The sequence below is a fragment of the Paroedura picta genome, chromosome 5 (genome assembly GCF_049243985.1).
Source record: "Paroedura picta isolate Pp20150507F chromosome 5, Ppicta_v3.0, whole genome shotgun sequence".
Taxonomy (NCBI): domain Eukaryota; kingdom Metazoa; phylum Chordata; class Lepidosauria; order Squamata; family Gekkonidae; genus Paroedura; species Paroedura picta.
In genome coordinates, this window is record NC_135373.1 from 43,565,627 (window position 1) to 43,580,848 (window position 15,222).

General features: G+C 44.6%; 1 protein-coding gene across 1 annotated transcript; it reads right to left on the bottom strand.

Moving 5' to 3' along the window:
- On the bottom strand, positions 1-14,206 carry TEKT2 (tektin 2). The gene is made up of 10 exons (XM_077337553.1): positions 14,122-14,206; positions 11,697-11,864; positions 9,997-10,122; positions 7,724-7,929; positions 7,250-7,393; positions 5,059-5,173; positions 4,501-4,608; positions 3,140-3,283; positions 1,965-2,044; positions 1-432 (listed from the first exon to the last, which is right to left on the bottom strand). Exons 2-10 carry the CDS (start codon positions 11,850-11,852, stop codon positions 219-221), a joined length of 1,293 nt encoding a protein of 430 aa, XP_077193668.1. The 5' UTR covers positions 11,853-11,864; positions 14,122-14,206; the 3' UTR covers positions 1-218.
- Between the last annotated feature and the right edge of the window lie 1,016 nt (positions 14,207-15,222).

A 15,222-nucleotide genomic window follows, 5' to 3' on the forward strand; every position in this document is an offset into this window, starting at 1 on the left:
TGAGGTCAGGTTTGTTTATTGGTTACCACTTTAAACAGACAAAAAAGGGGCAGGCATATAGCTATGGGGTGGAAAGAGAAATGAAACAAACATTCAAGCTTGACACAGGTGGCAGCTTGCCCTGGCATGGAGCCATTGGGGGAGATAATGGCACCTCCATTTCCAAGCCAATTATTTCCTAAATGTTCTTCCAGGGATCACACCTTAAGCCCATCATACTATGCCAATTCCAACTGCCGGCTCTTGAGGGGCGAGAGGGTGCGATTGGTGGTTCGATTGAATGTGTCCACTTCTGGCACAAATTTCTCAGCAGGGACTGTCAGCTTCCGTCTGGAGTCCAAGCATTTGTTATCGAGGATCAGGGAGTTGGTTTTGTAGGCAATGTCTGTCTGGATGCGATACAAGTGTTTGTAGAGAGCATCCAAAGCATCCCTGTAGAAAGCCAAGATGAGGTGGTCAGGGCTTACATTTGAATCAAAGCTGCTTTCGTTCTTAAATTAATATGCTCCTGGTCCAAATTGTGTTTAAGAAGATTTAGAGAGAAAATTTTAGAGTTAGATGGTACAGCTCCAGTCTACTAATGGAGGCACTTGCCTCCAGCAGAGTAGCCTACACATGATACAAGAGGCTCTTCTGAGTGCATTGCACTAGAGGAAGGCCTTTTCTTCAAACAGAGTATCTTTGGTGGCTGAATGGATCCATGAGAGATTCAACCAATTGACAGAAATTATTTTAAAAGGCTGCATAGGCCTCTCCAAGGGAAAATTAATTTAAAAACACTCTCAGCATGCATCTAAAAGATATACCATCTGTTTGAAATGGGTGTTGAACCATGATAAAAATCTGAAAATCAGATTGTAGGACAGAAGGAGAAGAAGAGTTGGGGTTTATATCCTGCTTTTCACTACCTGAAGGAGTCTCAAAAAGGCTTACAATTGCATTTCCTCCCCACAGCAGATACCTTGTAACGTCGGTGAGGCTGAGAGAACCATGACTGATCCAAGGTCACCCAGCTGGCTTCATGTGGAGAAGTGGGAAATCAAACCCAGTTCTCCACATTACGGTCTGTGACTATACCACATTGGCTGTCTACACCACACTGGTTCTCTCAATAGAGAGATATTCCCCTCCTCAAAAGCTACTATTAATGTGAAGAGCATTTTTTGCAAACATTTTGTATATTCCATAGCAAAGTAATTCACACAGGACAATTATCTTGTCAAATTTAAAAAAGGCTGCCCAAGTTGTGCGTTTTGCAAACATCCAGTCAAATTCAAATACACAACTTTTGCACAGAAGAGTCCCACAATGTCCAACTAAACCCTGTTTTTAACCTGCTAACACACACCAACACAGTACAAGGAATGAACAAACACAGCATAGAATGGGAAGTCTGTGTGCATGTCACCCCTTCCCATCTGTACAATGTACTTGTGTTCTTGAGTACACATATGTTTATAATAGTGGGGGAAGACAAACAGGTTTAAACCAAGGCTCTATCAATTCTGGGGCTCTTCTTTACCCACATGCTATGCGTGGACACGCATGGATGGAGCTTCCAGTAGACAACCCCATTTATCTGCTTAGTTTTGTTCAGATCATTTTCAGGGCCTTTTCCTGGGTGAGGACCGCTTCCGGGGGTAGGGGAGAGCCGGCAGCCTGGCGAGCTTCTCGCTGAAGGGGGGGTAGAGGCAGGTGCAGCTGGCGGCGGCCTGGTACCGAGGCCTTCGCAGCCCGATATCAGGCTGCGGACGGGGAGGGGTGACGACCCCCGGTATATAGCACCAATTTACTGGCTAGGTATCTAAGAATCCTGGAGAATAATCCCATCAATCTACTTGCAGCAACAGTTTTGTTACTGAATCAAGTTGACATCCCACTGAGCTGCCAAAATCAAAGTCTGTGCGATTTAAGAGATCCAATCCCCCCCTTTTTGCCCTTAAAAAGAATACTGAGATGCATACTGTGATTGTGCCAGTTTCTGCTTCAGAGCTGCAATTGTTCCTTCCAGTTGATGAACCTCATCAGTCAATCCATGCTGAGCCTGAAAAACAAACAAGGAGCATCAGGGATAATCAGTATTGAATGCCAGCCTTAGGTAATGCAGTTGTTCCAGCGGCCAGCTTAGCTGAGCTTCCTCAACCACGCCTAGGCTGACACAATCTGGAAAAGATCTGAAATCGTTGTTTCCAGCATGGTGCCCACTAATGTGTTTCCTGGTTATACCCATATGAATCTGCCCAGGTTTTGAGACCTGTGCATGATGTCTTCCTACAGCCTTAGTTGAGCAAGGGTAGATGGGCCGGAATCCATGGAAACTTGGTCTCCCAGTACTAGCCTGATAATCTTAACTGCTACACCATGCTGGCAATGTTCACAGTCACACTGGCTTAGGAGATACAGTTTCAAGATTACTTCAGCATCAAGGAATATAGTGGTTTTGATAAATCTACCTTGAGCAAGGGAGAAATTATTCCAGGTCAGGTGAGGTTTTGGAGTATACACACCCAAACAATTTTGGACAGTATTAGCTGCCAGATACCTTTCTTTAAAGAACTGTAAACTCCTCTATTCTGAAACAACATCATCTGTTAAAAGAAAACTGGCACATCACATATTTAAAATAATCTTTAAAAAATAAAAACAAAAGCTATAGGTAGGGGCAAGCAAGACAGTGCACCCACACTGAGTATAGCCCCATGTTAAAGAAGATCCTTGGAAAACAATACTTAGTATCCTCATCTTGGCCCTCAGTCAAGGCCAGGAACTGTTTCTCTGCTTAGTTTTGTTCACATCGTTTTCAAGGGCAGTGATCGGAAGCCCCTTTCAGAGGTACAAGGCAGGAAATTCCATATTTCTCTACAGAAAAATTTCCACCAAATATATGTAAATATAGTCTATTAATAATAGTCTGAACTATTTTGCTTGCAAATCCATCATGTTAGGTGGGCTAAATGTGGGATACAAAGAATGGACAAACCCCAGGGCTTATTCATAGTTGTTTTGCTAGCATTCTTTAAATATTTTCCTGTTCAAATGTTCCCAGAAAACCCACATCATGGGCTACTCCACGCCTGATGTTTCTTTCTTTTAAGGGAAAACATCCCAGTCCTTTTCCCTCCCTCAGTGCTCACAGTACCTGGTCACGGCACAGCTCCATATTGGGCCTGTAAGTCCTGGTCTCCAAGCGGGTGTGCACTAGCTTTAGATTCCAAATCTTCTTTCGGAGATCTTCCTCCAGGCGCCTGATGTCCTCCTCCATCTCAGCAATTTCTTCAAGGGTCTAAGGAAATCAAGGGAATGAGGGGATGACCACAGGTCATTTGGGGGTGGTGTGCAGGCTGCTCGCTCAGCAAGCTCCAGAAGCACCTCTATTTATTCATGCCCCTCTTTTCTCTCCAGTGGGGACCCAAAGTACCCCTCAGAGGAGGGGTGGACTATGTAACGGTTAGGAGTGCGGACTTCTAATCTGGTGAGCCGGGTTTGATTCCACGCTCCCCTGCATGCAACCAGCTGGGTGGCCTTGGGCTTGCCACAGCACTGAGAAAGCTGTTCTGGACAGGCGGTAATATCAGGGCTCTCTCAACCTCACCCACCTCACAGGGTGTCTGTTGTGGGGAGAGGAAAAGGAAGGCGACTGTAAGCCACGTTGAGACTCCTTCGGGTAGAGAAAAGCAGCATATAAGAACCAACTCTTCTTCTTCCTCATCTTCCTCTCAATGACATTTCCAAAAAGAAAAGGATGAATTAGTAGTGATGGATATGGAGGGGGGGGATGACTGGTAATTATGAAGCTCATGGCTTTAGGGCCAAAGCAATGGCATTTTCAGGGTCCAAAATTCTCATCCCAGTGGGTCCTCCTCCTCATCAGCTTGCAGCTATAGTCCCTTTCATCCAGCTGTCCTTACTGCTAACATACTGGGCTCTATACAGCAACTTGCATACAGTCATCCTTTGGCAGTGCATTGGTTGTATTCAAGACTCAATTTTAACAGAGCTCCCTCATTTGCATCTCTTTGGGATGTTTCTTGCCAGAGAGAGTCACAGCGTGACTTTTGATCCTTCAGTGCCGAAAAAAGAGATTGCCCCAGAGTGGTGAGAGAATGAACACTCTGAAATATGGCTGAGGATTGAAAAGAACAGAAAGGCCTTGAGCCCTAGAAAAGATCTGGACTCAACACCAACTCATCAGTGCAAGTTGGCATGCATTTTTACCTCTCCCTTCCCCTAAGGCACCAGTGGCCAAACTGTGGCTCCCGATATCCAAGGACCACAATTACCATGAGCCCTTGCCAGCTCACATGGTTCCCCCCCCCCCATCCCCTTGCTGTGCAACAATCCTGCAAGGTCGATTAGGGAGAGGGAGAGAGACAGATGATGTGATGTGATGACTGAGTAAGAATTTGAAGCTTTTAAGCTCTTTAGCCAATGTACCATACTGGCTCTCAAATTTCACATCATAGCGTAGATTTGCTGGTCTAATGCTACCCAGAGACTCACATTTTTCTCCTGCCACCTCAGTTCATCGAGGGCTCTTTCCAATTCGTGGATTCTCTTGCGGAAGGCAAACTCCGAGGCCACACGCTGAGCTTCTAGTTCATTGTCTGTCTGGAGAGGGGAACACACATAACACGTTATGTTGGAGAAAAGTAATTGCTCACACAAAGGTGAGCTTAATTTTATCCTTTGATGATCAGAAGCTTGCCTTTTAAGCAATTACCCCCAATCTCAAAACATAATTGGAGTGGAGGAGTTAAACCAACCCATTACCTCTGATGGCCCCTCTGCCTTAATGCGGAAAGGGAAGTTTTGACTCTGCTCCAATTATAGCATATATTGCAAGGCAATTATTTTGTTCCATTGAACTTAATGGGAGCCGTGGGCCACCAAGAAAAGGGCTATTTGCAAAGCCCGAACTTGTGCATTCTATTGCTGTAGAATGTTGGACGCTATTGTTAAAGTGTGGCCAGAATGCCAGACACCAGTTTTTAGAAATAAACATAGATTATTTAACTTACATCAACGGCTTGTTAGCTGTCAGGAATCCCAGCTGCTTACCTGGGCAATAGTGAGTGCTATCGCTTCCCGCAGCTCGGCAGCTGCTTTCATTTCTGCCTCGGCTCGGTCTTTATTATACTGGCTGTACTGGTCCCACTGTTCTGGAGTGACAGATCTACAAGAGCCAGAAGGATGAGCTGGCTCAAGCATTCAGGAGGAGTTTATACTTTCAAAATTCCTCTCTACAGATTACTATCTCTGCAGAGACATTTGTCAGGGATTTTGGATCTTCTGAACCTGGACACAGCCTCCACACTAGAGTTTTCATGCCTCCATACTACGTGGAGACTGTGCACAAGATCATAGCAGAGGAAGTGATAGAGCACCAGTGATACTGCAAAGAGGGCCCTTACGACAAAACCAGGCAGGTGTGAACAATGCATTGGAGGGCACTGGAAAGAGATGTAATCTGCAAGACTCAACTCAAGGGCAACTTCTGTGCAAGCCCCAGCTGAAGTAAACAGGACCAGCACAACACCATGAACAGGACCAGCACAACACACACAATTTCAGCAGGGCTTGTTCAGACCTTTCCAGTGCCCACAGTTAACTAGCAAAAAAATTAGACTATTTTTCTGGCAATATATAAATCAGACTTAGCATGGGTGCACAAGGACAGCTCCCATCAAAAAAAGAAACATCCCCATTTATTTATTACATTTATTATATTTCCCATTTTTGGGCTGAACTTCATAAGGAGGAATACCAAAATGCTCCCATGAAAAGATATCCTGCTCTTGAGCCTTTTTGTGTGCAATCAAACATAATCCAAGATGTGTTATTTACTAGGGATGGGCACAAACCAGGAAAAGGCAGTTTGGTTTCACAAACCACAAACCATCATGAATTTTCACGAGCCAAATGAACTGGTTTGGTTTGTGAGGTTGATTACCAATTTGAACAGCTCCCTGGTGGGCTATGGACATTGCAGGGGATCTCCAGCTGACTCTCTCATGCTTGACCTCCAAGTTTGGTGCGGACTGGATTTACAGGGTACAAGTTATGGCCTCCCATAAAGTGCTTTCTGGGGGAAAGAGGGGCCCTACATGGGCTATTAGAGAAATCCATGTGAAAACTTGTGTCTGTTCTACCAGACAATTGGAGTAGGTCCTTGGAATGAATCTGTGTACTCCATAATGTGAAACATGGCCCTGATTTCCAAAACACTGAAGATGAAGGTTCGGCTCTGGTTCTGCCTCACTTGGAGTACTGTGTTCAGTTTTGGGCACCCCAGTTGAAGAGGGATGTTGACCAACTGGAACATGTCCAGAGGAGAGCAACAAAGACAGTGAGGGGTTTGGAGACCAAGACATATGAAGAAAGGTTGAGGGAGCTTGGTCTGTTTAGCCTAGAGAGGAGACGACTAAGAGGGGATCTGATAACCATCTTCAAGTATTTAAAAGGGTGGCATATGGAGGATGGAGCAGAATTGTTCTCTCTTGCCCCAGAGCGACAGACCAGAACAAATGGGATGAAATTAATTCAAAAGAAATTCCATCTAAACATCCGGAAGAAGTCCGTGACAGTTAGAGCAGTTTCTCAGTGGAACAGGCTTCCTCGGGAGGTAGTGGGTTCTCCATCTTTGGAAATTTTTAAATAGAGGCTGGATAGTCATCTGACAGAGAGGCTGATTCTGTGAAGGCAAATGGGTGGCAGGTTACAGTAGATGAGTGATTGGGATGTGAGTGTCCTGCATAGTGCAGGGGGTTGGACTAGATGACCCATATGGTCCCTTCCAACTCTATTATTCTATGATTCTACGAAGGATAGTCTCCTTCCTAGCCAAAAGTGATGAGATGTCAATACTGCAATCTTTATCCGGCAGCCCCACCACGTTGTGGTCCTTGGCTCATGGGTCTTGTCAATCTGCTTGAACAGAGACAACTACAGAATAACAATACCTCTACTGGAGGTTCCAGCCTTGCTCTCCCCTGTAGAGCTCTGTGCTTAATCCAAGCCTGCTTGCAGTGAGAGCAGAAACAGTGTTTGCACCCAGCCAAGACCTAAGTAAGAAACTTAATACTCTCTGTGCAAGTTAACACTGTTTTAGAAAGCAGGACAAGGGCTTTCCTTTGAATAGTTCTAGCACAAGGCTGTAGCTGGTAGCTGTGGCTGTAGCTGAGCCTTCGGGGAGGGCGGTATATAAATCTAAATAAATAAAATAAAATAAATAAATAAATAGTACCCTTACCCAATTGGCACTCGGGTAGGGTTGACTTTGTAGGAGATGTTGGGTGAATTGACACTAAGCGACACACAAGTCCGGTCGATCTCCAAGGCTTCCATTTTCCCCCGATGGTCAAAGTTAAGCTGGTGGCGGGCTTCCTGCAACAGGCTGTGAAAGAAAAACAAAAATGGTCTCAAACTAGGGGCCATCACTAAAAAGGAAGAGCAGCAGGTGGATATTAAGAAAAGGAAGCCAAGCTTCATTTTCACTACCCGTTAATTGGATCATTAAACAACATTAATAACAAATTCTCTCCACTGAGAAAAGTCAGTGTTGTACAACTGAAAGCCTTCTGGACAAAACATAATATTTCCTCCCTTCCACCCAACCCCAGTATTGTGCATTCTTTGAACCCAGGTTGGAGGACTCTGACAGCAAACAGCCCTCCACTGAGTAATCTAAAGTCTTTTGCTTGCCCCACCAAACCTCTTGGCTCACCAGAGCTGCTCAAAGGCCTCGCTCACTTTCTGCTGGAGGTCCTTCTTGGCCGCATCAATCACCTCCACCTCCTTGTGCAGCTCATCCTCAACAGGGTCCTTCACCACATCAATAGCTCGACGGCTCTCCCGTAGGGTGAGGCATTCAATGGCCACGTCCAGTGGTAGGTTCTTTGCCTGCAGGGCATGCTCCGCTGCCTCCTTCATCTGAAGAGGAGAAACTAAAATGGAGTAAGGGCATGACATTGCCTGTTTCTTTCCACCTCACTGGAAACATTACGGGATTTCCAGAGCTGGAAATGGGATGCTGAGTGAATCTTGCAGACCAACCAAGTTTCTTTCAGAAATATTTCACAGGTGGGATTCTAGCAGAGTGATGGTTCTGCCACCACCCACCTCAAATTAGCATTTATTAACACCTGTTTTATCTATTATTTACAGATTCTCTAGATGGTACAAAACATATCTATTGATTTCTGAGCCATTATGATACACAACAGCCCAACCCTTCTTCCTCAGTACACTAAACTGACCATCTTTAGTTCCACGTTATTTGCTTGGGGATGGTTGCAGATAATTTTAAATAAACAAGGGTTTCCAAATATTTTTAGACTGCTTTTTGAAGGAACTCAAAGCAGATTATAGGAATCTTAAAATCAAAAGAAGCAGAAAAACAATAAAAAGAAAGATGGCTTCTAATTATCCACAGTTACCTAGCAGTATTCCTATCTCCTAATGAACTGAGTGAAAAGGCAACTGAGAAAAATATCTTGCAGCCTTCTTAAAAATCAAGCAAAGAGCTGTAGCTCCACATTTCATTTCAACTTCAGGGGCCATCATTATAAAGACTCTGCTCCTAGCAACAGTTGGAACTTTCAGAAACAAGGATTTGTTTTTAAAAACAGCTTAGCAGAACAGGCAATAAATATGAAGCTTTTTAGTATAAAGAACAATAAGATCAACAATCCAAAAGAAGGTTATCTCGATTGATTGCACAGTCCAACTCAGTTATAAAGATTAATTTTACAATGTACTTTAGAAGATTTTCCTGTTGCACACAAGAAAATCCAGCTACAAAAGCGCCTTGACAGTATTATCCAATGCGTATAGAATAAAGATTTCTTATTCAACCATCTCTGTGATTTTTCTCAAGGGAAAAAGGTACTTCAATACATAATTTATTGGAGTGCTCTCCTTCTATTAGTCTTAGAAATGAGTTTTAGTCTTAGAAATAAGTTTTAACACAGTACTTAGATAACTTTTCACCTCACCAGGTAGTTTTGTTCCTTTTAAGTTTGCCTTAGCTGTTACAAGATTTTTCCCATTGGTTTAGCGTTCTGTCCAGATGCTTCTACTTAACAGAAGGGTTTTTGGACTGCTCAAGATTTTTAGTCAAGGAGCTTTAATTAGATTAAAAGAAAAGAAGGCAAAATCCTCACACTGTTCTATAATCCACACGCATGCTAAACAAGATTTATATAATTTGTTAAGCTTCTTAGAGCCTTGCTGGATCACAACAGCAGTCCATCTAGTCCAGCATCCTGTTTTACATAGACGCTATGTACCCTGGAGGGCAAGCAAACTGGGTATAGAAGCCTTCACCCTGGAGGGCAAGCAAACTGGGTATAGAAGCCTTCACCTGACACTAGTTCCTAGCAGAATTTTAGTACCTTTGCATATGAAGTTTCCCTTTATTCACAGTAGTTGGTAGCCATTGATAGACCTTCCCACCATGAACTTGTCTAAACTCTTCTTAAAGGCGTCTATGCTCAGCCCTCACTACCTCCACATTTGAACTATTTGATGAGTGAAGAAGTATTTTCTTTGGTCTGCCCAAACCTGTTTCCCAACAGTGCCGCCATGTTGTAGCATTATGGGACAGGAAGGAAAAGCTCCCTTCATCTGTATGCCATGCATAATTTTATAAATCTCTAGCATGTTCCCCTTAGTCACCTTTTTTCTAAACTGGAAAGTTCAGACTCTAGCTTGTCTTCATCGCAGTGCTCCAACTAGTTAATTATTTTGTGTCTGCTGGTCATAAAGAGAAAACTCAGTGAAAAAGTTTCTCAGAAATTCCCCTTTGGCACCTGTCTATTCAGCAGGCTTTCCCCAGTCTTCCAGGCTAGAAACCTGGGATTTTGGAAGAGGGTAAAGATTCTCAGGATAGTGAATTTTACTCTGCAGTTCCATGGCCTTTCTGCAGAAGGCCAACCCTGCACCAGAGGCCGTTTAAACCTGTGAATCTTCCACCCCACTCAGAGTAAGCCAACCTACTTGGGTCAAGGCATTGATTTCGACATCAGTGTCTGTAAGGCATTTGTCCAGGGCCTCCTTCCATTGATTGACACCATCAATTCGCTCATTAAGACGCGTGCGGTTGTCATGTTCATCCCACTTTGTCTGCAGAGGAAAGAGGGAAGGCAGAGGGTTCAAATGAATCCTTCAGATAGTCTGTGATTGCCCAGTTCTTGTGAAGAGAAGAAGGGACCAGCTGTCTTCAAGACTGTCCTTCCAGATCCTGGCAGGAAAAAGTAAAGTTTACTTTACTTTAAAATATAATTCTAAAAATACAAAATCACACATTTTCAATAAGTACAAACATTTATTGAGGGCAACGGAGGAAAGTATCAATACGCTAAATTGGAATTGGCTTGATGGATTTAGATAGGCAGGAGGCCAGCTTAAATAAGGTGTACTGTGAAGTCTCAACCATAGGTCAAGGTGGAACAACTCTGTTGTGCAGGCCCTACAAAACTCTTTAAGGTCTCATAGGGTCCAGATCATCAGGCAGAATGTTCTACCAGTTTGGGGCCAGAGCTAGTTTGATTTTTGGGGGGCTGGGGATCCTGAGCAGATTCTGGCTGTTTGATCCAAAAGTTCTTTGGGGGGTGTATTGGGGAAGGTGGTCCTACATATACAACGGTCCCAGACAATTTAGGGCTTTAAAGGTTAGAACCAAAACCTTGAACCTGATTGGTTCTTCAATCTGGATCCAGTGCAGTTGGAAGAGCAAATATGTGCCCTCCATTGGGTCCCTGTGAGAACCTGTGCTGCTGCATTCTGAACCAGTTGAAGTTTCTGGAACAACTTCAAGGGCAGCCTTGCGTAGAGCAAATTACAGTAGTCTAGCATTTTCAACCTTTCTACCACTGAGGAACCCCCTGAAACATATAATACTAAAATTATATACAGTTTAAACTTTAAAATCATCATCTTAAAACAATCATGTTAAAAACAATCATGCCAGCTGTATAGATAATTGTTCCATTCAGAGCATCTAGGTGGGGGTACCGTTAACTGAGGGAGCCCAGACGATATTTAATCAAGTCATCTTTGTGTTCTTGGGCCCCAACCAAAGGCCTGATGGAAGAGCTCCGTCTTACAGGCCCTGAAGAATTAGCCCAGTTCCATCAGTGCTCTTATCTCACAGAAACTCATTCCACCAGGTTGGGGCCAGTACCAAAAAGATCCTGGCTCTAGTTGAGGCCAGATGTACTTATTTTGGAATTGCAACTGATGACCAGATGACAACGATCAATTCCCCTAATGAGTACTTTCAAGGGTAGGCTTAATGGTAGAACACCCAATTGAGGTCCCTCCCATGCCCAGCCTTCCTTTGGCTCCCCTCCCAAATCTTCAGGAATTTCCCAATCCTGAGCTGGCAGCCCTGTCACAGCAGTAATGGGTCTTACACTTGCCAGGTTTCCCCACAGTTTCCCTGACCCAGTCCCTCAGAAATGGCCACCCCCTGTCCCATCGGGCTTTTTCATTTTGTTAAAAAAAACAGGCAATTGAATATCGTTATAACTATATGTGTAACGATTTTCCCCAGAGGAACTAATCTCTTTCGTCTGGAGAGGAGCTGTAATTCCAGGGTTGCCCAGATCCCAGCTGGAGGCTGGCATCCCTATTCTAGAGTGATGGGCAACCTGAGTCCACTGAACCACACCCCAAAAGCCAACATTCCTACGCACCTGGTTGTTGGTTTCATTGCGAAGAATCCGAGCCTCCTGCCTGATCTGGTGGGATGCAGAGCGCTGCCTCTCTGCATTGGTTGAGAGCAGGTCACAGTTGGTGTACCAGTCTGGAAGTGTGAACCTCTGGCCTGGCTTCACGCTCAGCGTGGCCATGGTAGCTCCCAACTATAGACGAGAGGAGGGGGGGAAGAGTCTTGGTTGCAGTGATAAAGCGGGCATGCTCCCCACTTTGGAGTGCTGAAACTTGCATTTGGCTTGGTATACCAGTAAGAAAATGTGCAAACATCTCTGAAGATGGATCTGATTTTGCCTTTTGTTGCATGGCACGGCCCTCTTCCTGAGTGTGCAACTAAATAGTGCCCATGCAACAGTGCCTGTGCCATTAGGGTTGCCAGGTCCCCCCTGTGCCCCAGTGAGGGATGGGGTGTTAGGGTTGCCAGATCCAGCTTGGGAAACTCCTAGAGATTTGGAGATGAAGCCTCGAGAGGACAGGGACCTCCATGGGGTACAATGCTACTCTCCAAAGCAGCCATTTTCTCCAGGGGAAATGGTTCCACCTGGAGGCTGGCATCCACTATGGCTCCTTCTGTGCTATCTGTCAGCACTCAAGGCATTTTAAAAATGTAGAAAACAGTACTGGGTGTAAATTCAGCCGGATGCAGGTTGAAGCCTGTGCCAAATAAAAACAGCTTTCTTGAGCTCCCAATGCAAGGAGGCAAGGCCAGCTATGTTCAGAAGCTTGGGAGTGGGAAAGATAATAATATATAACTTACTTCCTTCCACGTTTTTAGTTGTTCTCCCCCCCCCCCCAATGCAGGAAGAATTTCACTACCAAAAATACACACAGGACTGGTGCCAAAAACAGTAGCCCTGCATCTACTCTCTGAACCATAATGTCTAGTTCATTTTACTTCATGCACTGAAGACTTCACACTGATCATTTCCCCTCTCCTGCTGGGTGCTATTGACCAATCCTGGAAAAGAAATACAGGGGAGGAGAGGGGCCAGAGCCTCCCACAAGCTACCAATTTCAGGAGCATCCTTGCATTTCCTGTAACATTTAGCTCCAATCAGAAAGTAGCAAAGAGAAGTCAGAATTTTCAAATGGATGGAAATGGGGGGGGAGGGGGCAGTTTAAGATTTTGGAAGGTGCGTGTCTCACGTATAAGAACAAAATCTGAAGCCTTTTCCAAAAATGGAGGTCTTATTCTAATCTTGTTTCTTGAATGGGTACCAACAGTCTTTTGCACTTGTGGTCAACACATTTTTTGAGAGGCAACTGCAGACTCCACCAGCTAGGACAACGTGTGCTTTCAGACGGAACTTTCAACACAGAAGTTGTATCAGGAGATGTACTCGGAGCCTAGAACTGCTCCACCTCTTCCACAAAGTTTAAGCATGTCTGGATTTTGTTTGAAATCTATGTCTTGTTAAAGCATGGGCACCTTTCCCCCTTCCCCACTGCATCAGCCTTTCCTAATAAATGGGCAGAATATTCAACCTTCTCTCAAAGTCACATGGATTAAATCTCACAGCACTAAGAACAGGCCAGCCCTGTAGACAGCCAGTGTGATGTAGTGGCTGAAGTCCTGGACTAGGACCTGGGAGTGCTGGTTTTGAATCTCCCCTGTATCTCAGAAGTTTCCCAGTCACACAGGCTCAGCCTCACCTAACTCACAGGGCTGTTGTGAGAGTAGAGGGCAACAACGCAAGTCCCTTGGGCCCCCACTGAAAGGGAAGGTGTAGTATAAATTAAGTTATTTTAAAATATCTTGAAGCAAAAAAGCGTGCAAGTAGTTTTGGCCATCTGACTGGGAGAATCACTGGGAGACAGCAGATTTTTAGGGTTCCCTTTAACAAGTAGAATAACAGGAACAATCAAGGGTAGTACCAGATCCTTCCTCACCCCACAGTGCTCTGTGCACGGGTTTTGCCTGTGCCTGACCCTCTGCCCACCCATCTAACTCCACCAAGCTGGGGAAGCTGGACTTGCATATTACCAGACAGAGAGCAAAAGTCTGCACCCAATTCTAAGCTTTAAAAGCCATCTTTCATATGCCTGCTATCTAAGATAAGCTTAGCTATAAATTTGTGTGCACTTATGCCTGTGCATACATTCAACATGAAGCTATGAGCCCCCATCTTCTGAGACTAGGCACGTGGTAACCTGAGAAAGGATCTTCTCAGTTGTGGCACCAAAACTATGGAATTCTCTCCCCAGGGATATTTCTCTGTCTCCTTCTGCCCTTGCTGAAAACTACCTAAGGGCCCACAGGTTCAACTAGGTCAGGGACTCCTGGTTTAGACAAAAGAAGGAAAAAGAAAACACCCAAGCACTTTGTAGAAGGAACTCTTAAGCAACCTGGGTCAGGTGTTGCAAGAGAGGGCTCCCACCCCAGACTCCACAATGCCATCCACTTACCCCTTCGCTTCTCCTCCAGGCAGTGTCCTCTTCTCGGCCTCTGCTTCCTACAGCTGTTCTGTGTTATCAGTCTGGTTGCTAAGCACGCTCCAGGCGGTTGCTAAGCAGCCACAGTCCCTGGAAGCCAATCGGAATCTGTCTGCAATTGTTTACAAGGGAGGGAGGGTATATCCATAGCAACCTGGAGACTTAGGAAAGAAAAGACTTCACAGCTGGGGATCGCTTGGTTTAGAGCAGTATATAAAAAGGTTTCAGGTGAGTAGCCAGGTTGGTCTGAAGCAGCAGAACGAAGTGTGAGTCCAATGGCACCTTTTAATATCAACAGAATGTAAATCAAGCTTAGCTTCTCTTGTTGCCATCAGTTTGGGTTTAATTCTGGGGGGGAGCATAGCGAAGGAAATAAATATGAAAAATTGGAGATGGATTACAGCAGGGGTAGTCAAACTGCGGCCCTTCAGATGATCATGGACTACAATTCCCATGAGCCCCTGCCAGCAGTTGCTCATGGGAATTGTAGTCCATGGACATATGGAGGGCTGCAGTTTGACTACCCCTGGATTACAGCATCTGCTGTAAGGAAGGCTCCATGCTTGAAAGGAAATGAATGGAGAGTAATGGCAGGGTCTGTTAATTACTCCCAGCATTCTAGAATTAAGGATACATTTGCCCATCAAGCTCCAATTTTGCCACATTTATTTCCTTCAGTATGTCCGCCCCCTCCTCCCCAAACTAAACCCAAACAAAAGCTAACCATATAAACTAAGCTTGTTATACCTGCTTGATCTTTGAATCTGTTAAAAGCCATTCTGGGGAGAAAAGCAGGGTATCTTTTTAATGTTTTTATTTTATTTGGAAGGAAGATAGCATACAATACATCATCTATCAATAACATTGATAAAACTCAAATGTTGTTTGCTATATATTTGCTATGTCTTCTGTGTTCTTCCCTGATATCTATCATTCTTATACCTTACGCATGGTTCATTAGTTTCCCATAAGATCGTGTCACAAATTAAAATATAGGCAAGGGGGGGGGGAGAACATACTAGCAATCCCCATACGTGACCTAGCGTAATGATGAAAGCACATAATGGTTGAGAA